The 25,017-nt window shown below is 36.0% G+C and overlaps 1 protein-coding gene and 1 pseudogene across 1 annotated transcript in view; both read right to left on the bottom strand.

The window, feature by feature from the left end:
• Positions 1 to 285: 285 nt before the first annotated feature.
• On the bottom strand, positions 286 to 1,834 carry LOC141506967 (developmental pluripotency-associated protein 4-like; annotated as a pseudogene).
• A 7,816-nt stretch (positions 1,835 to 9,650) lies between these two features.
• Positions 9,651 to 25,017, bottom strand: part of CYBB (cytochrome b-245 beta chain) — a 42,236-nt gene continuing 26,869 nt past the window's right edge. The window contains exons 10-13 of the mRNA XM_074214196.1: positions 24,413 to 24,575; positions 13,810 to 13,956; positions 11,040 to 11,164; positions 9,651 to 9,959 (exon numbers count right to left, since the gene is read on the bottom strand). Of these exons, the coding sequence (XP_074070297.1) occupies positions 9,833 to 9,959; positions 11,040 to 11,164; positions 13,810 to 13,956; positions 24,413 to 24,575 (562 nt within the window). The 3' untranslated portion in view covers positions 9,651 to 9,832. The remainder of the gene's footprint in view (positions 9,960 to 11,039; positions 11,165 to 13,809; positions 13,957 to 24,412; positions 24,576 to 25,017) is intronic.

Here is a 25,017-nt window from a genome sequence, read left to right on the forward strand (position 1 = left end):
AAACACCAAGGGAACTACCTTCCATCTGGTTGTGTTTTGTGTGTGTGTGTGTGTGTGTGTGTGTGTGTAAAAATTTGATCAGATCAACAAATTTGAGTATTTTTTATTAGCTACTCAAGATACAATAGTCATTCTCTGAACTCTCCCATAATAGTTGTTGTTAGTAGAACAACCCAAACAAAGGGTTGACTGGCCACAAAATTTTCCTGGTTTGAGAATAGAGAACACTAATATGAGGTGAACCCTCAGACAAGAGGAAAGAGGAGTTTTTCTATCTGTCTGTTTATTTGTGTGATTTGAGGACTCTTGAGACTCTTTTTTTTATATTCAGCAGAGATTGTATCTTAGCATATATGACCATAGTTATTTTCTCAACAAATACAAAGAATTTGATTATCTTTGATTGTTTTTTTTAAAGGAATTCATAGCCATGTCAGTCTTGGAGATTTAGCAGAAGGAGACAGGAGAAGATGGACAAGTAATGGATAGACTTAAATTTTATTTGGTTGTAAGATTTTCACCTTTCTCTATCCTCAGCTGCTGACTAAAACAATGTAATATGTTAACTTGGTTGCAATGTCAGGTCCTTTGTACCTTGTTGACTTGTAAAGTCTCTTCTATCCTTCCCAAATGTCTGCATGTATGGAACTGTTTCCTAATGAAAACTAGGACTAACTGGGAAAGAAAATCTAAGTTGAAGAAAGAAAAGTCACATTTATAAGCCAGTATCTTGAGGAAGTGAAAAACAGTCTTGTAGCCTTGATCCTTTATGGTTAGAGAATATTGTCCATCAGGATTTTATTCCTGTTGACACATTTGGGACACAACCAATTGTCTTCTACTTCTGGGGGTGGGAAAGAGCAGGTAGGCAATAATAAGAGAGGGATCAATATATCATTTTCAGGCACCCAGGTTTGCCCATCACGGAACTTCAAAGGCGCTGAACCAGAGACATTGTTTGGAAAAACTTCACCATGTACTACACACCATCGTGGTAAATCTGATTGCTCAGACCTAGTAGACTCAGAAGATATGGGCATGGGCCATACAGCCTTGGACTTCACTGTTGCCATAAATCTGCTCCAGGATGCCATGCTGGCTGTCTGGACAAGAGCAGTCTTTGTTGTGTCTCTTTTCTTTTTCTTTTTTTTCATTGTGTATGCTGCTTTGGCCACTGTTTGACTTTCATCTTCACTTAAAATGTGTTTTGATTTTTAACCACTGGGTCTTTTCTTTTATGCTAGAAGTGTCTTGTTTAGAAGGTGACACATGCTCCAAAAGTCTCTTGTATAGAATGTGCTTCCTTCCATTTTTACTGATATTGAGTCTCTGGCACCAGACCTGCAGAATATTTCGGGATAAGATATGCAGTGGAGGCAGAGGGGTGGGCATAGAAGGAACCTCATCATTCTGAGATTTCTGAGGTGTTGAAGAATCTATATCAGACGTAGTCTTCTTTGGAAAATGTACAACAGCTTCCTCAAGATTTCCTGATTCTGCCAGGGTAAATCCTTGGAGTTGGGGTGCTACTTTCATCTTGGCCTGAGCATCTGCCAGCAACTTGGCCCATGCTGCCATCACAGGTGTCCCATTTTCTCTCTGCTGAACATCCATTGCCAAACTGGACTCATACACCATCTTGACTTCCTTTGTTTTGTCTGTATTATTGGCTGGAATCTCTTCTTCCACTTCCACAGAAGAGTTCTTGACCTCCAGACTTGCTACTTCTACTTCTCTAGGTGTCACTTCCTTCATTTGTAAAATGCCAGGTTCAACAAGATTTTCTTTCATCTCCATAATCCTGTGAGCCTAGGATACTGGTCATTTAGCTTTTGTACTTCTGTTTGCTATTTGTAAGAGGGAATCATTTTGAATTATCTCCAAGACAAGATGGTAGCTTTTCTCCTTCCAAACTGCTCTGTCTCCTCTTTTCCGTACTTTTCTTAAAAGCATTTTTCTCTTGAGACACTTGAGGAGAAAAGAACGAAGAAGTAGCTATAGTTTTGTGGCAACAGTGTAGGGGTGGGTGGGCAGGAAGAAGGGGTGAGAGAAGACAGGGAGAGGAGGCAGCAACAGTCAATGTCTGCAATTCCCAGTTTATCTATAAACATTTATTAAGCACCTAGTGTATATTGGTCATTGTGCTTAGTACTGGGGGAAACCAAAAGAAGACAAAGGCCATCTCTCAAGAAGCTTACAGTCTAATGACAAACAAGCTATATGCAGGATATATATGAAAGAATTAACACAGAGAAGGAATTTTTAAGAGGAATTGGGAAAGACATCCTATAAAATGTGGGATTTTAGTTGGGAAATTAAGGTAACCAGGGAGGATCAAGAAGTAGAATTCAGTCCTTGTATTAAAAAAAGGAAAAGGAAAGAAATTTAAAAAATGTATACTACCTACCATGTAGCAGATATTGTTCTAAGTACTTTTTAGAAATATTAACTCATTTGATCCTATACATCAGTGCTATATTTAGCCCCATTTTCAGTCAAAGAAACTGAGGCAAACAGAATTTAAGTGACTTGTGCAAGGACACACACACAGTTTCTAAGGCTGGATTAGAATTCAGGTCTTCCCAACTCCAGGATGGGCGCTTAGACTTACCTTAGATAATGAGACATACCCTTTCTCCAAACAGACAAGCAGAGAGGCATGTGTGACTCTGTGTTTTGTGAGAATTTGGATTCTCACTCCAATAACAGGAGCAGAGAGAGAAAAATCAGGGGCAGGCAGTAAGGGGCAGGCCCTATCTTGCTTCAGCCTTATTTCCATTTTTAAATTTTATTCTTTTAAAGAACACACTTACTGGATTTAATATTATTTAATATTATTTCTCATAAACACCTATGACGAACCCTGTTCCTCCTGTTGCAAGGGTATCCCTTTGTCTTTGTTAAAAGAGCGCAATGAAAGTTACTGAGGTGAAGAAGTATCTTTCTTAACACTCTTTGATCTTTGAGAATTTTACTCTCAGACTGTGGATATAAATACAAACAAACCATTCTATAACTTTATATTATTATCTAAGACTTTTGAGATGAGAAATGATCTTCAGCAGTTTGTAATGAGTCCAGAATTGAAAACCTCTTATACAGAATAGCTGTATGATCTTGGGGGAACTCACTTATTCTCTCTGATGCTTCTGCTTAAATTCAGCTTATTAACTAAGTCATGATAGGGAGATGACCATGGGTTTTCTGAGGTCTCTGTAAGCAGACTACAAATTTTAACAGCTTCAGATTCAAATTTTTTTGAGACACAGATTTACTGAAGAAGTATGAGAGTTTTAACACTATCTTGGCTACAAGATGTTAAAAATCTGGGGAAACAGAAACTCTTGCAAGACATCTAAGTCAAGGAGAATTTGGGCTTGTATCATTGAAAGTAGTTAAGTATCCACTCTAACTCAGTCACAGATCATTGAAATACTGAATTATGCCAGATCAGTTAAGACCTTAAGATCCTAAGCTAAGTTTAACCTCAGGATCTATGAGAATGTGGCTCACTAAGCATTCTCTATGAATATGCACTTTCCACTGCTACTCACTCATTGCATGCATTTATAAATTATAAGAAATTATATTTGATGTCCCAATTTACATGACTGGGAAGCTTAGAGACAATGCTGCTATAAGTCAAGAATAAGAGTAAGAATAAGAGTGACTTTTCATTGAGAGGTGACATAAATATCACAGCTGCTTTGCCATCAGAATTCAAACTCTGTAGGATAGAGACTATTTAATATTGTCTTTGTGATTCCAGAGTCTGCCATATAATGGATACACAATGTGTCCCCAATCAGAGAATCCTTGGATTAACATGGCTACAGATGCTTCCTGATGAATTGAAAAGAATGCTTTATTTGGAGTCAGAGGACCTAATTTTGACCTCTTATTCTTTGGCCAATCCTTGGAAAATTGTATAATCCTTCTGAGTGTTAATGTCCTAATTTGAGCTTTGTATATTCTGGCTATTTTCTTACCTCTTTGTAAAATAATGCACTTTTATCTCCACCATGGTGATTCATTGTATGAACTACATAACTCACACACATACACACACGCACACTTCTTATTTAATTCCTAAACAGGGGCAAGCATATTCTTTGACTTAGTTCTCAATGAGTCTAGTGGAACATATAGAAGGTGAAATTTAGGGCTGTCTAAAGGTTTTGAGTTAAGGGCCTGGAGTCTTCCATGCTTTCTACTCATATGACCTTGGAAAAATCATTTAATCTCCCTGGGCCTTCCTATCTTCATCTGTAAAATGAGGGAGGTGGATTACATAGCCTTTGAGTCCCATCTAGCTCTAAATCATGGGTTTTTAATCTGGGAGATAAATTTCAAGGGGATTCATGACCTTGGTAGGAGAAAATATCACATCTTCATTTTCACTGACTTCTAATTTAAATGAGCAGATCCTGGAATCAAATAGACCTGAGTTCAAATTTGCTCTTAGACACTTACTAGCTATGTGATCCTAGATAAGTCACTTAACCCTGTTTGCTTCAGTTTCCTCATCTGTAAAATAATCTGGAAAAGTAAAGGGCAAACCACTTCAGTATCATTGATGAGAAAACCCTAAATGAAGTCACAGAGAACCAAATATGACTGAACAGCACCAACAAAAACAAACTGAAACAATCTCTAAATTGTCAATGAAAGCTTCATAGGTATCAAAACTATAGAAAGGGACCTGTACTGACAATTTTTTGCCTCTGAAGTCATCATAAGTACTAAAGACATGGGAAGGCACATCTTGTACTTGTGATACTTAAGGGAATTCTCAAAGAATATTCTTTACAAAAACTCCTCATCATTCAAAAGACAGTCTTTTGTCTTAGTGCTCTAAGTTCATCCATCAACTCTGACAGAATCACAACCCCACTGAGATAGTGACAACCATAACCCTTCACAACAATATCAGTGACAAAGAGAGATGGTTCTTTGACTTTAATGTCTCATATACATTTTAATGAATCTCTGTTGACATTCACAAAACAAAACAAAAACTGATAGGGAAAAGAATCTCAAATTCTGATTGAAATTTAATTCAATATTTAAAAAAACATGGAATACTAGGACTTTCATTATTTTAAAGAACCAACATACCTTCATTTATGAATTTTCTTCTTTTAAATACTCAAAAGCAAAAGCAAATGACTGGCAGGGAAATGGGGGGGGCAAGACAAAAGGGGAAGAGAAATGCTTAACTGTTTGCAGACAAGCAATATCACATGCTAGGTTTTCTGAATTTTTTTTTCTGGGGTTTTAACAATAAGAAATAACTAACTAAGTCCCATTAGAATTTTCCACCAAAAGGAAAATTCTCCACCAGACAAATACAAATTTTTTCTTTTATATCACAGGCTAAAGAAAAAGAAAGAAAGCAAGCTTGGATTTGCAAATTACATTCATTATGGTTTCCTCTTTTAACTCAATTGCAATGGAATCCTGTTCCTGTATAGATAACCAGAACTTAGATATCATGTGCAAAGTGGAATGACCAATTCCAAGTATCTATTATGGGAATCTAGCCTGAAGGCAGAATAACAAGCTGGAACAACACCTTGGTGTTTTAGATATGGTTTGACCCAATCAGATTTTTTAGTTAGAAAAAACGTGTCCAATTAAACTCCTGCAAAACAGGTTAGAGGTTAACTTCCTCTGTATAATTTTTGTTGGTCAAAATTCTTGTGACCTCATTTGAGTTTTCTTGGAAAAGATATTAGAATGGTTTGCCATTTCCTTCCCCAGGTCACTTTATAGATGAGGAAACTGAGGCAAATATGGTAAAGTGTCTTGTCCAGGGTCTTAAAACTAGTAAGTGTATGAGGCAGGATTTGAACTTAGAGAGATAAGTTTTCCTGTCTCCAGGCCTGTCATTTATCCACTGCTCCATCTAGTTCAAGTATAACTTGCATCAAGTTAAAGAAAAATCTGTATTTGAATACTTATGATACTCCTTTTTTTTTTTTAAGATAAAAGGAAGAGTGGTATGAGACATTTTAAAAACATCTCAGATGGGGTGGCTGCGTGGCGTAGTGGATAAAGCACTGGCCTTGGAGTCAGACACTTAATAATTACCTAGCTGTGTGGCCTTGGGCAAGCCACTTAACCCCATTTGCCTTGCAAAACCTAAAAAAAATGTCACAGATGAGTATCCTAATGTAGGTTAGAGTAACAAAAAAAATTTGAATCTTTTTTTTTTGTAATCACAATGTACTAGAAATAAAAGGAGTGCCCAGCAGCTAGGGAATGACTGAACAAAGCATGATATACGAATTAATAAAATACTGTAGAATACTATTGTGCCATGTAAAAATGTTTATCTTTCATTCTCAAAGAAGACCATGACATCAGGGGCATGACAAGCAAGTGAATTAGCTTTGATTGAGAGGTTGCTATGCTAAGTCACCAGACTCACTTTCTCCCCCAGAGCCATCTGATCCAGTGGCCAGATATGAGTCAGGATGACTGGAGATGTTGCTGGATAGGAGGCAATCAAGTTAAGTGACTTGCCCAAGGTCACATAGTTAATTAGCATCAAGTGTCTGAGGTCACATTTGGACTCCTGTCCTCCTGACTCCAAAGTCAGTGCACTATCCACTGCACCACCGAGGTAAGCTGCCTGTTGTGCCATAAGAAATGATGAAATGGAACAACTTTGAAGAAACCTGGGAAGACTTATATGAACTGATGCTGACTAAAATGAGCAGAATCAGAATTATTACAAAAGCATAAAAATAAAGTTTGAAAACAATTAAGAACTCTGATCAATGTAATTATTATTCCTGATTTGAGATGTCTGATTATGACTGCAAAGAGTTGAATATGTAGAAAGGCTAAATATCTAGAAAAGAGATCTACATTTTTAGACAAGTTCAACAAAGGAATTTGTTTTTCTTGATTATGAGTATTTGTTTTAATAGTTTTGTTTTTATTTTTGTCCAATGGAGGGGAGAGAAGTTTATTCCTAATTGAGGAAATGTTTACTCACTGAAAAAAATTAATAATAATGATGATGATAAAAGTTTTAAACCAAGTGTTTATAATCTGAGGGGGATTAAGGGATAGCAGGGAATACAAATGTAGATTTTTATTAATTAATTTCCATGATATCTTAATCAGAATCTACTTTTCATAAATTTCTTGTAGAATTGAAGAATTTCAAATATGACAACAGCAAATCAATTCATCAAGGAACCTTCAAGTTTATTCAAGGTCTTGTCATTTGAAATGCATACTTAGTTCTCCAAAGTCAGTCAAAAACTTTGAATGTAACATTAATTAGCCTTCTGAGAACAGGTAAATGAACTTTTCTTTTCCCTCTCTTTCTTTTACAGTTTTCTATTCTCAGAATTCATAGGATCACAAAAAAGGATTTAGAGATTATCTATTCCAACTCTGCCTGTCCTTTTACAGGAGGGAACGAATGCCCAGAGAGGTTTAGTGACTTATCCAATGAGACATAGCTAGGGAGTAGTGTAACTGGGATTTGAAATCCAATGCTCTTTCCATAATCAAGAAATATATTGTCTTTCCAATCTCCTTTTCTCTCCTCTTCCCTTTGGAATTTACCCCTCCCTGCTCTGTTTTTCCCAATTTTGATTCCTTCCTTCTTTTCCCCTTCTAAACGCCTTCCTGACTTAAAGAATGAGGCCAGAGGTTCATTTTCTGTCTCCAGAAATGAGCACTAGGAACAGGAACCTCAAATTAATAACTCTTCCTTGAAATATCAAGGAAAAATATGCCCTATTCAAATCTAGGGGTAGGTTATTTACAACAATAATTATTAATATTGGACTGTGAGTTCCTTGAGAGTTGGAACTGTCTTTTGCTCTTTTATATCTTTAGCTCTTAGTTCATGGAGAACACTTAATAAATGTTCATTGACTTGACTGAATAATAGCTAGCATTTATACCACATTTAAAATTTTGCAAAGCATTTTACAAATACTAACTTATTTTATCCTCACAATAACATTAGGAGGTGTTATTATTATTCTCCTTTTGCAGAGGAAGAAGATGAGGCAGGCAGAGGTTAAGTGACTTGCCAAAGGACAAAAACAGTCCCTATAAGGTAGGATTTGAGGCAGGTCTTCCAGACTCTAAGTTCAGAACTCTCTGCTCTGTGTCATCTAACTGCCTCCTTAACTTGTGGACTATAAATTTTAGGACAGTAATAAAGTCAAATAAAAATGACAAAGTAGACATATAGACATTATATACACTTAAAAAAAGTTTAGGGAGTGGTCATGAGAGCGATTTTAAATCATATGGTTTAATTAAATAACTCACTCATTGTAATTCTTCCCATCAAACTCATCAACTTTGATCAGAGGAGACAAGTCTTGACCATCTGCACTATCACACTGCAGAAGTTTAGACAGGTAGGCCACCTTCATCATCATCATTAGCAAATATCTATTGAATGCTTGATCGAGATTAGAGATGGAGGAAGTGTGGGTAGTGGCTAGAGTTCTGGGCTAGGAGTTGAGAAAGTGACTTCAAGTCCCTCACGGGGTATCTACTAGCTACATGATCCTGGGCAAGTCACTAAATTCTAAATACTACCCTAAAAATTTATCAACTAAGTTACAGAAGGTTTAAGGGACTGTGGTCTGCATTTGAGCACCCATTGTCCCAATTTTAAGATCCTCTGCCTAGTTGTGTATAAGGCACTGTGATGAAGGATTCAGGCTAAACTATTGCAAAATCACTCATGTTCTGCTCCTAGAATCTAGTTCCTCTTAAGAATACTGTTCCACATTAGCTAGTGCATGCAATCCAAGAAAGTGAAGGGCTAGTAGAACTAGTCCCTGATGGTCAATGCATACTTAAAATTTAAGAACAGATGGAATCGCTTAGACTAGAGGCTATAATCAGGAAGATGAAACTCCTCTGGTCTAAACAAGGAACAAAATAAACAGGTAGAATTTGTACAATATTTTACATGTTTTCTCATTTGATCTTCATAATAATCCTGTGGAGGTAGGTGCTATTATTATACCCATCTTATTGATTAGGGAACTGAGACTGATAAGGGTTAAGATACTTCATCAAGGTCATACAGCCAGTGTCTGAGGCAAGATTTGAACTCAGGTCTTCCTCAGTATTCCATTAAAAGTAGGGAAAGGCGAGGGAATAAGCCTTGCTTATAGCTCCCACAGGTTCTGTGTTAAACACTTTTCAAATAATATCTCATTTCATCCTCACTAAAAATATGTGACCTGGGTGCTATTATTGTTCTCATTTTACAGTTAAACTGAGGCAGAAAGTGGTAAAGTGACTTGCCCAGGGTCTCACAGCTGACAAGTGTCTGAGGTGAATTTTACACTCAGATTTTTCTAACTCAAGGCCCAGATCTCTATTCACTGGGCCAGCTAGTTGCCATTTGGGGAATATTATGGGAATATTTTTGAAAGAATTTTCAATTTAAATGATTTTTCCTCATTTTAATATGCCTGAACTAAACCTTTTCTTGGAAATATTTCTGATTAATAAATTTGGGCTGCTCTATTAGCAATCTAGAGCACACTCAACTTTTAACCTCCTTGAATCATTGATTACTAAATTCTTGGTCAGTTTACTTGTGTATTATGTTGGAGTCACCAAAATAATATACAATAAGCAAAAGGAAAATGAATGAACTGGTTTTCTTCTTTGTTGGTTAAAGATAGATGCTAATTCATAAATGATCCCCACATAAGGAGAAAATAAAAGCTGTAAAGGCTTCTCTTATTTGTCATTTGCTTCTATTAATAATCAACATTTGTTTGACTGGGCAGAAAATTCATGTCCACATTTCCTGATGGAGTAGGAGTTAGAAATTTTCTTTGTTGAAAATGAAATGCACTCCTCGAGGACCAGCATCAGAGTTGGCAATGCTTTGCTTGTTGAGGGTTTCAGCCAAAGCTTCAGGACCACAGAGGAACACACCTATCCTGGTACTAGGAAAGGAAAGAAAAAAAAAATTCCAATATTAAGGAGACACTATTGGTTTGCACCAAAAAAGAGTTATACTGCTTCTGATTTAATTCCCACAATACCAAGTCCTTCAACAGATTTTTCCCTCCAGTGACAAAACACTGTAATTCCTTCTCTCATTCCCCAAGAGTTCTTTCATGTAGGGAAAGTGAATTGGTCTTTCCTTTGGATAAACCCAAATAGGGAGCATGAATTGGATTTTTCCCTGGAGTTAGCTCAACCCTATTGACAGAGATAGATTAATAATTTTAGGAGTATATAATGATATAAAAGTAGAAATTAGGTCAAAATATCCTCTATTAGGAAATAGTGGTTGCTTTGTGAATCTGCAGAGCTTCCTCATTTTGCACCAACCCATCCCCATTTAATCTATAATACCTAGAAACTGGAACTTCAAGAAATGCAGTGTAGCAATCAATTTTTGAAAGTATAAGCACTATCTAATGCCCAGGGGCAACTCAGGATCACTTGGATCAACTGTGTTCTAACAAATGGGACTCACCTTTATGCTTTCATGGTCCCAGGACTCTATACATCTATAAGATAAACCTGCTACCCCATCATCAGTATGGCATGTATTTTCAGTTACTTCTCCTATGCTAATGATGGTGGTTAATCCTCATTCTTTCTCACTGACCATGACCAAGAGCACTCATTTAGTAAATGATAGTCCATATATGGAGGGTATTCACTCTCATAAAGAACAAAGATCTAGACTGCATCCTTGACTCTAGCAGTCATTTTCCTCAGTAACAACTTATTACCTGAGAGCTTTAATTCAAAGAAAGTATATCTTTGGACTTTTGGAAAGTATTGGATGCCTTTCCTATCCTAGAGTTCTTCTTATTTCCCAATCTACAGAATAGTTCACCTAAATATTTTGTTGTCAAAGGGGGAACTCTTTCCTCCAAACTTATCTGATATTTGGAAGCAACAGTGTCCAAGTTTGGATCTGTCATATAATAACACAGGGAATACTGAATTCCTGAATTCTAATAGAAAAATTTCCCTCTATTCTATAATTTCAGATTTTGATGTCTTACTTTGGATGTTGACTTGCAATTGTTTTGAACTCAGTTTCCCAGTTGGGTCTTCCATACAAAGTCTTTTGTTTCAAGCCTGTTATCACATCCTTCTCTTCATCATGGTGCACGGTAAAGTGAGTGGCCTATAAGAAAAAAAAATTTAATGCTGCAAGAATATGAAAAAAATTTGTCCTGACATGATTATATTTCTCTCACTCTAGTCTTATTTCCTTTCCTCCCTCCTACTTTTGAAGAACTATTAAAGACCTAGAATTCTTTGTAATTCTATGAGTTACATAAAATTAGAAAATAATTCATTTTTAAAAAGAAAAACAAGAAAGTTTTTCTTTTTGCCCTCATTGTAATATGTTTTATTCCTCTGATCCCAATTATGGGAGCACCTCTATTAATTCAACAGATATAGTTGCAAGTAAATTTATTTTTAAAAATTAAATCATATTTTAAGTGAATTAGGACTGGGGACCTTACTCAATTTAAGAAATAAATTTGAGGTAATTATTTTTAAAAACAAAAAATAATTTTCAATTCAGATAATCATATTAGATTTTCATAAATTTGTCTTTATTTCAACAGAATACCCTTGCATATTAGGGCAATAGGTGGCACAGTGGATAGGGAACTGGGTCTGGGGGTCAGTATAGACCCAAATTCAAGTTCAGCCTTGATATTTATTAGGTGTTTGACCCTGGACAAGTCATTTAATCCTGTTTGCCTCAGTTTTTTCATCTGTAAAAATGGGCTGGAGAAAGAAATGACAAACCAATATTTTTGCCAAGAAAATCCCAAGTGGATTCTGAAGAGTAAGGCACAATTGAGCAACAACACCCTTGCATATTATAGAAATTTTTTTATGACTTCATTTTTATCCATGATTTTTTTAATTTATAGAAGTAGGCGTTTTGAATTGCCTTGTTCAAGATTAGTAGCAGTACACTCAATTATAAAAGCCTAGTCAAATAATAAAAGACAGCATATATGCATGTGTGTATTTATCTATGTATTATGTGTATATTTATATATATGCATGTATTTGCATATATACATATGTGTATATGTATATTTATATATGTGAACTATCTCTTTTTAAACTTTACAAGTTCTTTACATATATTAACTCATTTGATCTTAACAACAACCCTGGGAGACAAATCTTTTTTATTATTCTTATTTACTGAGGAGTAAAATGAGACTGAGAAAAATTAAGTATGAAGCCCAAGTCATATAGCTAGTAAGTATCTGTGGCAAGACTGGACTTTCCTGACCACAATTAGCTAAAAAAGCTAAAAGACTCCAAGGGGGAGTAAGCCCAAGAAATTTAATATTCTAAATCCCAAACTGGTGGTCCCAGAGAGCTGTGGATTACATGAGAAGGGGTGACATAGAGCTTAAGGTTGGTAGTCTGAATACCATTCCCTCTCAGACTATACAGGCTTGAAGAAAGCTCCTATCTAGGAAATTAAGATGTTGCCCAAGGTTTGAGGTTAAAACCAACTCTTAGGGTGACAGTTTAAACCATCCACGATGAAATAGGGGGAAAGAAGTAAACATTTGCTAACTTTCTTGAGGGCAAATAGGCCAATCTGAGGTAATATGTTATAAAGAAAATTGTACTAGGAGGGAGAAGTCCCAGGGTTTGAACCCCAGTTCTCAGTGGCTTCCTGTGTGACACTGGTGCATAATTTCCTTCTTAAAGAACTCAGCTAAATCAAGGCTTCTTCATTTAGGGACTCTACAATCCCAAAGGCTCTGTGAATGGATTTCAAAGGATCTGTGAATTTGGATAAGAAAAAAATTACATATTTTCACTAACTTCTAACTGATTTTAATTTTCCTTTAATTTATCATTTCCTTCATATTCAAATTTTAAATGTATGGAACAAGCATTTTGAGTGCATCAGCTTCACTATTTTGCCAAAGGGGTCCATAATGCAAAAAAGTGAATTGAAGGATCTCTAAGCTCCCTTTTGATGCTAATATTCCATCATTCAATGACTCCAGGAATGAGTATTACATTGTAGAGCTCAGTGTCCAATTAATAACAGAAAATATTTCCTAAGGACTTCTGCTGGAGGAGATAATGAATTTCATGTACACTGCCCTCAAAGAGCTTATAGTTTATCAGGAAAATAAAGAGTAAAAATACAAAATGTGGTGGTATGAGACTTTAGAGGCTATCAGTAGGTAGCTAGGTAGTACAAGGACTAGAGCTCTGAACTTAGAGTCAGGAAGCTGTGAGTTTGAATCCAGGCTCATATACTTTAGCTAATTGATCCTCAAAAATTCATTTAAACTCTGTGTCTCAGTTTCCTCCTCTATAACAGAGGGATAATAATAACGCTTACTCCAGGGTTGTTCTGAGCATCAAATAATACAATAATTCCAACTAAATCTTAAAACTACATGAGAACTTTTGGTTCACCCTGAAAATGTAAAGGGCTTTGAAAACAATAAAATGTTATATAAATTTTAATTATTGTTATTATTATTATTATTATTATTATTAGTAGTAGTAGTAGTAGTAGTAGTATCATTAGTTGTTAGTAGGGTTTGTTCTACTTCATAAATAGAGCTTTCCATAGAGAATTCCAGCCTGCTCATGATGTCTTAAAGTCCACCAGGGGTAAGCACTAAGATAGAATGGATGGATAGGTCAATTCCTGATGATCCATCTTCCTAAAGGATTTCCAATAGACATTACAGGATAGAAGGACAGTTTGGACACTTTGGAAGAGAGACACAAGACCCCCTTCACTTTTTTTGTTGTTACCTGAGTTTCATCCCAGCCAGTAAGGTAGATGTTGTAGCTGAGAAAATCAGCATTGTTTTTCTCCTGCATTTGGGTCTCTAGTAACTGTAGTAGATCTGCAAACCATTCAAAGGCATGTGTATCTCGACACAGCCAGTAAAAATAGATCTGGGAAGAGAAGACAGATAATCACATTCTGCCATTTGTCATCTCAAGAACTTCATGGTCCAGGATATCTGGAACTGTACACTCTAGAATCATATACTTTAGAACTGGAAGGGATCTTAGAGAGACTGGATCAAATAAATAAGACAGAGCAGACAATTGGTGATGGGTCCAGCTCCAAGCAATACAGACACACCTAGGCAGATAAGCCTCAGGGAGATGTAGTGAATGAGTGGCTGGAGGAGGCTGGACAGAGGTCCAGGCAGGATAGCAGCTGATTTCAGAGAAGTCAGGCAGATGATGGAAGAAATCCAGCTACAGAGTCTAGGATGGAATTCATAGTGAGCAGCCCAATCCTGTGAAGATTTGGGATATAGATCAGGGAACCAGGCAGTGCCTCAGGCTTGGGGAGCTGGTGGGGGGGGGGGGGGAAGACGAGACTCTCAGTTACTAGGGATATAAGATTGGGCCAGGACCAGGAGCAAAACTGACTTCATGGTGAGACATCCAATTATGTTCTAAGGTTTCTGATATTTTCATTTCCCAGAATCAGATTGGGTTTAGAAACCAAAGAAAGAAAGGGGTTTAAATTATCATAATGGTAGGGACTGAATGGAATTTGGAGCAGGGAGCCTGGAATAGAACTAATACATGCTTCAAGACAGCTCTGCCTTGAAGCCCTTATATCTAGATGCCAAGCAAAATTAGAAACTAGGTTACTGGCAAAACATTATAAGGGAAGATATAACCCTATCAAAATTGGCCTTGGTCACAGATACTTCTCACCATCAGATTATTATTGGAGTCCATCCAAAGGTGCTTTTGTACTCTATTTGCCAACTCTGGGTATTTTACTACATTCCTGGTATGTCATCTCTTGGCCTCCCTGGTTTACTTCAAGTTCCTAATTACAATCCCTTGCCCTATCCTCCTCCAGTGCTAATATGGCCTCAGTTTAATTATCTCTAATTTAACTTCTATCTCTAATCTCTATTTCTTTGTGCATAATTGTTTGCATGTCCTTTGACCCTTTAGATAGTGAGTTCCTTGAGGTCTGAAGTTGCCTTTGACCTTTGTCTATCTCTCCAGTGCCTGGCAAATGTTTGTTTACTGACTGACCAATATGCTAAAGGGAGAGAAGAGCCTAGAATATGAGATCATATTGAAGTACCTAGGGATATTGAGCCTGGAGAGTCTTCAGATATTTTAGAAGATCTAGTTTTACCTTTCTTGGCTCCAAAGGGGAGAACTAAGAGCAATGGGAGAAAATTAGAAAGAAATAGAGCTGCCTTCTAGACTACCTCACAGCATGGTTGCTCAAACCAAAGGCAGGTCACATGATTCCCACATATCTTGCCTTAGTAAAAACCTTCAATTTCCTACTAGTTTGAATAATGCTCAGGACATTCAATGAGAAACTAGTAAGTGGCTTCTTCCAGTCCCTAACTGCACAATAGGATTAAGGACCTTTCCAACATCAGAGAAAGAACATAGGAAAGTCATGTGTTTAGAAGTAGCAAAAATGGTGGGTTCTCCTGAGAAAGTTTCAGGATGGTTAGGAAGTCCTACAAGAATCTTGAAAGCCCCAGAGAGTGGCAGCAGGCAGTGATCAGTTTGGTGCTAACCACTTCAGTGTTGCTGCAATACTCACAACTGGATAGCCCAGACTCAGGTATTCTGAGGCCACTAACATTATATCTTGATATGACAGATCCAGAACTCAGTCAAATGGATTTGTCTCTGGGAAATAGAAATCATTACTAGAACTCAAATGACCCATGATGAGATCAGGTTAGGCTGACCAAATTATTTAAAAGTGAATGGAGGGTGGGGTGGGGGAAAAGGGTCAAAATGGTAGCAACTCAGTCAAACTTTCTCAAGTTTAAAAATATCAAGTCTAAAAATCTTTAAAATAATACCTCAAATTAAATTCTGGAGTGTCAGAATGAACAAAAGGTCATGGTGGGACATTTTTTCAGCTGAAGACAACTTAGAATGTTGAGAGGAAAGGTCTGTGACACTGGGATGAAGACTGTTTTGAAGTATAGGTAGTGGCAGCACTAGTGCTGGGCATTGAAGGTGGCTGCACTAGTGGGAGCAGTAGCAATTTCAGGAGATCTCTTCCCAGGGAAGTCTGGGGGTCAGACAACTGGTCAGAAAGAGATGATAGGGGACCCTTTGTTACTGGCACTGATTGACAACTCAGCTCCAGGGTGTAAAGGAGTATTTGTAGTCATTCACAAGGGAGTAGAGACTAAGGATTCAGTTCCAAGGTAGAGAGGAGCACTACTCTTTGTGGTTGCAGGAGGGCACAGTTCCAAGACCTAGAAGAGCACCAACACTTAACAACTGCAGAAAAGTGATAAAACCTCGATAAACCTTAGAGCATAGACAAAGGGAGCAGTGATCATAGATCTTCCTAGATCACATTCCCTTGGAAGCATCACTTGCAGACTCCCACAACTAGCTCTAAAGGAGAAGCACCAAAAACCCTGAAGTTTAGAATAATGCTTGCTTATCCCCAGGTGAACAGAACTCAACTTTAACATAAAGTTCAAAAAAAGTCGAGAAATAGGAAAAATGAACAACAACAGCAAAAATAACAAAAAAGAACTTGACCATAAAATTCTACTAGAGTGGCAGGGAAGATCAAGACACAAACTCAGAAGATAACAATAAAAAATCAGATATAACCAAAACCTCAAGGAAAAATACTAATTGTACTCAAGTTCAATAAGAATATCTGGAAGTATTAAAGAAAGATAAGACTGTTAGAGAATATTGGGAAAAGAAATGAGAGTACAAAAAAATTATGAAAAGAGAATTAAAAGTTTAGTAAAAAAGGTACAAAAATACTGAAGAAAATAACACCTTCAAAAATAGAATTGGTCTAAAGGTAAAAGAAGTATAAAAATTCACTGAAGATTAGAACTCCTTAAAAAGCAGAAATTACCAAATGGAAAGATGTACAAAATTTTACTGAAGAAAAGAAATACCTTAAAAATTGGAAATGGATAATAAGAAGCTAATGATACTGTGAGACTCCAAGAAACAATAAAACAAAATAAACAAAATAAAAAATAGAAGAATGTCAAACATTTCATCAGAAAAACAACTGATCTGGAAAACAGATTGAAGAGAAATAATATTTAGGAATTATTGTATTATCTGAAAAAAAAAGAGTCTAGACATCAAATTTTAAGAAATTATAAAGGAAAACTAGATAAAAATAGAAATCAGAATCCAGGCTCAAGTTTCATTGTTGTCCAATAAAGACCCATTGATTATCCTTTCCTTAGGACATTAACCCTAACCTCCATAGAAACTCCAAACAACACACAATATCACCTTGGTGAAACCCCAAACAAAATATATCCTCCAAGGAGACCTTAATGGCTTCCATTCCTTAGAGAAACCATACCACCTTGCCTCCTATAGCCAATACCCTATTAAAAAAAACCTTGCTCTCCAGCCATTCCTTCCTTCAATAAGCAGCTTTGTATTTACTTCCATTTATTGTGCCATCTTCTTTTTAACCAAGTGTTTACCTTTTGACCTTTCACAAAGGAATATGCTGGTCATCTCCTGAAAGAGATTCTCTAATGGAAACTCCCAGGAATATTAGGGGCAAATTCCAGAAATCACAGGTTAAGGAGGAATATTTCAAGCAGCCAGAAAGAAACAATTCAAATATCATGAAGCCACAGTCAGGATCACAAAAAATTTAGTAACTTCTATATTAAAGGAGTGGAGAGCTTGGAAAATGATATTCTTGAAGGCAAATGAAACTAGGATTACAATAAAAATCTACACAGGAAAACTGAGTACAATCCTTCAAAAGGAAAATTGGGCAATTAAAGAACTTAATGAACTTAAGTGCAAATTGAAGTATAATTTTCTCACTTTCTTTAAAAATCATAAAAAAGGGAGAGAGAGAAGACTAATGCTGGCACAAAATTTCACTTCAGAATCTTAAGTTGGAGAGACAAGTAAAGCAAAGGAAACACCAAATAGTACCAGATATACCAACTAAAATCCTCTAACAAGTAGAACATCAAAGGGGAAAAATGTGTTTCATACCAGAACTAAACAAATGCTGAGAAAAAATGAAATAAGAAGTTTATAAAATGAGCTAAAAACTCTTAAGGACAGAATTGGAAAGAAAATAAGTAGTTTAGGAGAAAAAGTCTAGGGAGGTAAAATCCGATGATGGAATAGAAAGAAGTAGTGTGGCCCAGCTCCCCTATAAACACCTCCAAACAATCTAGACAATAAATGAAGCAAAGATCTTATGGGGAAATTTAAAAAAAAACACTTTTTCTTGAGTGAATCTTTTTTTTTTCAGCCTAGGTTGACACAAAGAGACAGAGGTCTATGAATTCTGGGGATGGGATATGGCCAGAAGTATGCCCAAGGAACGTCTGAAAACTCAAATTAATCAAAGAGAAATCAATGGCTCTATAAGACAATAAGAAATATTAGAACAAAAGAAAAAGATTGAAAAGGGAAAACATGAGGGGTGATATAAAAAATAAGTGACCTAGAAAATAGGTCAAGGAAAGATAATTTAAAAATATTCCAGAAATTCATGATTAAAGATAAATTCTGAATACCATATTTCAAGAAATCATACATGAAAACTACCTAGACCTATTAGAACCAGAAAATAAAGTGAAGATAGAATTATCTGATCACCTCCTAAAAGGAACCCCAAAAGTAAATGTCCCAGTAATATCATAGACAAAAGCCAAATTTCCTATATCCAAGGAAAAAATACAGTTTAAGAAGCAAGAATCTATAGCCAAGATCACAGAAAACCTCCAGATTTTGAATACTATATTCCTCGAAGCAAAATATAGAGAATTACAACCAAGAATAACTTGCAAAACTGAGTATCATCCTACAAGGAAAAAATAGATCTTTAATGGAGAAAGGACTTTTAAGCATTTGATGAAAAGATGAGAAGTAGAAACTTTGAAATACACACTTGAAGTGCAGAGAAATATAGAAAAGTAAACTTGCTAAAATAAATGGAAGGAGCTGTGTAATGATGAAAGGCTAATATGGTAATGTGATAGAAGAAGTGTCCCTCCACAATCTTGTCTTCATTTGGGGATTTGTTGAACAAATAGTTTCTTCAAGGAGTAATGGGAGGGCTAAATTTTTAAAAAATGGAAGTTATGAGGAATTAGTCACTTCTGTTCTGAGAGTTTTAAGAGAGGAAAGAGAAGGGAGGATAAAAGGAAGAATATATTAGTATAGAAAAGAGGAAGAAGGGAGTGGAACTTGCTACTTCTTATAATTGGGGTGTGTTAGAAGAATAATATACAAACGAGGAGGAAGAGGTGGAGGGAGTACATATCAAAGAAACCTCAGTCTCATTTGAAAAAAAAGATTGAATATAGTTTGACTAATAAATATATTAAAAATCAACATAGAACTGTTACTGGATAAGTGGTGATGAGGAGAGTTAACCTTGGGACGAAACAATCATGATTCTGGGGTTTTTTAAAAGAGGAAAAAATAAAGAAAAGGAAAAGGAGAGTAGAAGAGACAAGAGTAGAGTGAAGGGAAGAAAAAGAGAAAAGATCTAGAATTTAAGTAGGGGGTGGGGTTGGGGGTAGGGGATGGAGAGAAATTTTTTGCCTGTTAGACAATTGAGGAATTGTTGGACGAATTGTGTCATTTGAATGTCATGAGATATTACTGTGTTGTAAGAAATGATGAAAGAGGGTTTAGATATTATTATTAACTGACAGAGTGAAATGAGCAAACCAGAAAAAGCACTTGTGCAAGGACAATGGCATCGTGGAAAAAAAAAGATTATGAACTCTGATCAATGCAATGACCAGTCAAGTCTTCAGAAGACCAATGAAGAAGCATGTTCCCCACCTCCTAACAAAGAGGAATGAACACAAAGTGAAGAGACCCACATTTTTGCACATGGCCACTGTGGGAGATTAATTTTGTTTGACTATGTTTATACTTTGCAAGCTTTTTTTCTTTCCTTTCACTGGATAACTTATGTGGGAGGGGCCCAGAAAGGGATGATGAGGTTAGCAATAGTGATTCTTAAAGGAAAAAAAAAACATTGTGACATTTTTTAAGAGGACAGAAAACAATAGAAGTTCAGAAAGAAACACAATAAGGATCATTTTAAAAGTAACATAGAAAAAGAAAGTCATGGTCTGAAATGGTGATTCACAGTTTCTTATATAATCCTCTTTTTCTCATATGGGAATGCATTTTGTTTTGTCCCTTTTTAAGTTCAAAATAATGATTAAAAAAGAATAGAGAAGCAGATTTATACTTGATGTTAAGAATAACTTGATAATAATCAGAACTGCATAAAAATGGAATGAGTTGCTTCAGGTTCATAGCTTCAGAGCTAGAAGGGATGTCAGAGGTCATCTGGTTCAGTTCTCTAATTTTAGAGATGAGGAAACTGAGACCCAGAAAGGTTACATATGCAGCAAATAGAAAGACAGGAACTTAATCCAGGTCTTCTGATTAAATCCAGTGTTCACTTCCCTGCAGGAGCATGTCATTTAATCATAAATCACAGAGTTGGAAGAGATCTGAATGACAATGTCCTCTACAGAACATGAATCAAGTGTCAATCAAGCTGTTGCTTGAAGATTTGCAGTAAGAGGAGCATGGGGGTGTAGGGGGGAGGACCCACTACCTCCTGAGGCTTCCCATATATTTCACCTTGATAGCTACAACTTTTAGAAGTTTTTCTATATATTTAACTTAAATCTCCCCTCCCCCTTTCCCTTTTCCCTTTGGGCCTCAGTTCTCTCTGTCTTAATCCTCTGTCTCTGTCTTTGTCTCTGTCTCTCTTTCTCAGTTTCTGTCTGTGTCTCTCTCCTCCTCTCTTCTTTCTTTCCCCCAAACTTCCACAATTCTTTCTATTAGTCTTTATTTGTGCAACTTGAGGCCTGACCTGGGCTCTCTCTCTCTCATTGGGGATCTTCAAGCTGAGGTTGGATGACCATTTGTCAGGAATGTTATAGAAGGAATTCTCTTTGAGGTACCAGTTGAAATAGTGACTGCTGAGGTCTCATCAGATACGGAATTCTGTGATTTAATTCAGAACCCTCGTGTTTATTTTATTTTATTTGTTTTATTTATTGGTCCCTTTTTGTTTTCTACTGGTACTTGGATTTTTTTTTTTAATTTTTAAAATTTTTTTTTAGTTTTTTGTTTTGATTTGTTTTTTTGTTTTTTGCAAGGCAAATGGGGTTAAGTGGCTTGCCCAAGGCCACACAGCTAGGTCATTATTAAGTGTCTGAGATCCGATTTGAACTCAGGTACTCCTGACCCCAGGGCCAGTGCTTTATCCACTGCGCCACCTAGCTGCCCCACTTTTGTTTTCTAGAAAGCTATTTCCTGCTATGCTTCCACCACATAGAAATCTCTCTTGCAACAAAGAAAAGCATTGGTAAAACTGTCCAACAACATGATCAATTGAGAGTATATGCAACATTTGGCAACCGTAGCCCTTTCCTCAGTCCCTTTCACATAATGATACTCTAAATTGAGGAGGGAAGTTTGTTTCATCTTCCAGAACCAATATTGGCCATTTTGCTTGACTGATTTTGGTTGGTTTTTAGAATTATTTGCTTTTGTGTTATTGTGGTTATTGAGTCTGTTTTTTTATGAGCCCTTACAGTTTATGGAAGATGAACTGAGGCCCAAAAGGTATAATGATTGGCCCAAATTCCCACTAGAAACTCAAGTCCTTTGGCTCCAAACCCAGAGTTTCTTTGAGGCTGCCATGTTTCTATAAAATCAACTTGCTGTAGTCTTTGAAAACAATATAATCTGGCTCATATTTATCTCTCTTAGTGTTAAATCTGGCACTACAATGAAGAAGTTTAGAAGGATTTTTTCAGTCTTGCAAATAAACAGTTTAAAAAAAAATTTAGGTTGGTTTCCAAGGATTGGGAAATGGTCGAACGAATTATAATAAGAAAATAAATAGGAGCCGCTAGGTGGTGCAGTGGATAGAGCACCAGTCTTGGAGTCAGGAGGATCTGAGTTCAAACATGACCTCAGACACTTAATAATTATCTAGCTCTGTAACCTGGGGCAAGTCACTTCACCCTATTGCCTTGCAAAAACCAGGAAAAAAGAATATAAATATTATATCATAAGAAATGATAAATATCAAGAATTCAATGAAATTTTTATGAAGTTATCCACAACAAAGTAGAAACAATAAAAAATAAACAGTGGTGACAACACTGTGATGAAAATATTAAAACATAAGTTGAATTCAGACAAATGGCAATGGCCTCTATTGGTTTTAAGAATAGATTATACAGCAACTCTGTTTGTGATAGAGCAGCTCTGTTTGTAGTGGCAAAGAATTGGAAATTAAGTGAATGTCCATCAACTGGGAAATGGTTGAACAAATTGTAGTATATGTACATTATGGTACATTATTGTTCTATTAGAAACCCAGAAGTGATGGGAATTTGGAGAAGTCTGGAAGGATTTGCATGAACTGATAGTGAGTGAGATGAGCAGAACCAGAAGAACATTGTACACCATAACAGCAATGTGAGGTTTATGATCAATCTTAATAGATTTGCTCATTTCATCAGTGCAATAATCAGGAATAATTTTAGGGTATCTGCAATGGAAAATACTATCTATAGCCAAAGAAAAAATTGTAGAGTTAAAAGAAAGACCAAAGACTATTAACTTTAATTTTTAAAAAAGTTATCTTATCATGTAATTTTGCTATCTCTTTTAAATTTTTTCCTTAAGGATATGATTTCTCTCTCAACACATTCAATTTTGATCAATGTACAGCATGGAAACAATGTAAAGGACTATCAGACTGCCTTCTGTGGGGGGTGGGGGAGGGAAGTAAGATTGGGGGAAAACTATAAAATTCAAAAAAAAGAGAATAGATTATGAAATACATAGCCTTCCTCTTGGTAGAGAGGTGAGGGACCATGGATGTGGAATGCTGCCAAATACGTTTTCCTTTGTTGCAACGAATATTCAATGGGTGGGAAAGGGATTGCTCAGAGATGGTTATTATTTATTATTTTTAAAGCCTTTAGAAAACTATAAGATCCAGCAAATTTTCATATGACTATTTTTACACTGTATCCTCTTTCATTTAATAATTTCCCCTTCCCCTCCCATGATCCCCACTGTCTTCTAAACATCCTTCCTCCTTTCATAAATCTGCTTTTCATAAGAATACATATTTACAAATAAGTTTAATTTTTTGGTTGCTAGGCCTAGGAGTTAGTAAGTCACCAGAAAAAAATCCTTTTTTTCCCTAACTCTTCATTCTTACCAAAAAATTGGAGGTAAAAATAGAAGAATGAAATTGACAGCGACTAACTGATTTTCCTCTGAGTTCAAATGTAGACCTATGAGAAATATTTAACTTGCACAAAAATCTTCTTTTTATTTGCATCAACTGCTATCCCCCAAAAAATTTCTCTCCCAGGCATTATGCTTGCTGGGTAAACAAAGTCCCACCTTCTAGGATTAATTTTACTGGGGATTGGGAATAGAGGAGAGACCACTCAACAGATCCACATATGAGTAAATGTATGCAATCATGTTCTCTTCTTTTAGCCTATACATAGAAAAGAGTAGCAGCAGGAGTGGCCCCCAAGTAAAAGCACTCCTTAGGATTCTCCTTCTTAAGGAGTGAGCACATTGGTTTATGGATTCAGTAAAGATGATTGTAACTATAACTATTATTGAAGATGGAAAGTAAATATAATAGAAAATAGTCATCTTTCATTTTTTTAGTAACACTGGGAAGAACATAACTATTAACAAGTCATTTTACATACATTTGTATTTATATAAACATATAAATACATATGCATGTATTATATATCCCTGTCTATAGTCCTCTCATTTTTATTCTCCCTAGATTTTTTCCTAGGTGTAAAAGAAATGATAGCCATCACAGGACTTCTTAAAATTGAGACCTATCAGTTGGGGAAACAAATTGTGACAAGTAATCAAATGGGATATTATTTTATCACAAGAAACAAGTAATATAAATAATTGAGAGAACTATGAGTAGACATACAGAAGGAAGGAAACAGACTAGGGAAACAATGTACATGATTATGACAATCTAAATGGAAAGAGCACTGCCTCCCAGTTTTAAAGAAAAACATTCACTAAAAGCTGAATAATTATTAAAGCTTGACCTTAGATAAGAATTGAGAAATATGTGCTTTCCTCTCACTGCAGAAGTGGGGAACTATGGATATGGAATAATTTATATATTGTCAGATATTGAAATATTGATTAGTTTTATGGAACTGTGTTTTTTCTCTTTTTTTAAGTTTAAAAAGACCCCCCCCCCCAAATGGCTAACTATTAAGGGGAGAGGAAAATGTGTTTTACGTATATATATATAAATGTTGTTAAAGATAAGATTATCATTTCATAAGAGAGGACTTACCTTTTTGAGTTTTAGTCTGGTTGAATCATTGCAGTATTTGTACCAGACAGACTTGAGAATAGACGCAAATGGTGTGACTCCAATACCAGCTCCCACCAGCATAACTACTTCATAGCTGAATACATCCTCACTAGCAGTGCCAAAGGGTCCATCTACTGCCACCCTATGGAGTTGGACACAACCATAATGAGGTAGTATTCATGTTTGGAGTAAGTGAAATAAATCAAATAAATGTGAGAAAGTAAGACACATTAATTTCCACAAAAGAACTATTGGTTCAATTGGAATCTAATGATTAGAGTTTTTGAATAACTAAATTATTAGCAGCTCTGGTTTCAAAAGTCAAGGAAAATTTCAATCAATTTTAAGCACTTCTCAGTATAGAAAATGAATCTCTCTCTCTCTCTCTCTCTCTCTCTCTCTCTCTCTCTAATTTTATCTACTCAGTGTGAACAGTTTAGCATGTTCATCTTGCTCCTGTTAAATTTAAAGACATTCTGAAAAAAATCCATAAACACATTCTATAAGTGTGAGTTATTGTTATGTGCTATCCTTAGGACCATAGATAAGTTAGTAGTAGTTCATCTCTCTAAGCCTCAGTTTCC

This window comes from Macrotis lagotis, chromosome 1 (assembly GCF_037893015.1).
Source record: "Macrotis lagotis isolate mMagLag1 chromosome 1, bilby.v1.9.chrom.fasta, whole genome shotgun sequence".
Classification (NCBI taxonomy): domain Eukaryota; kingdom Metazoa; phylum Chordata; class Mammalia; order Peramelemorphia; family Peramelidae; genus Macrotis; species Macrotis lagotis.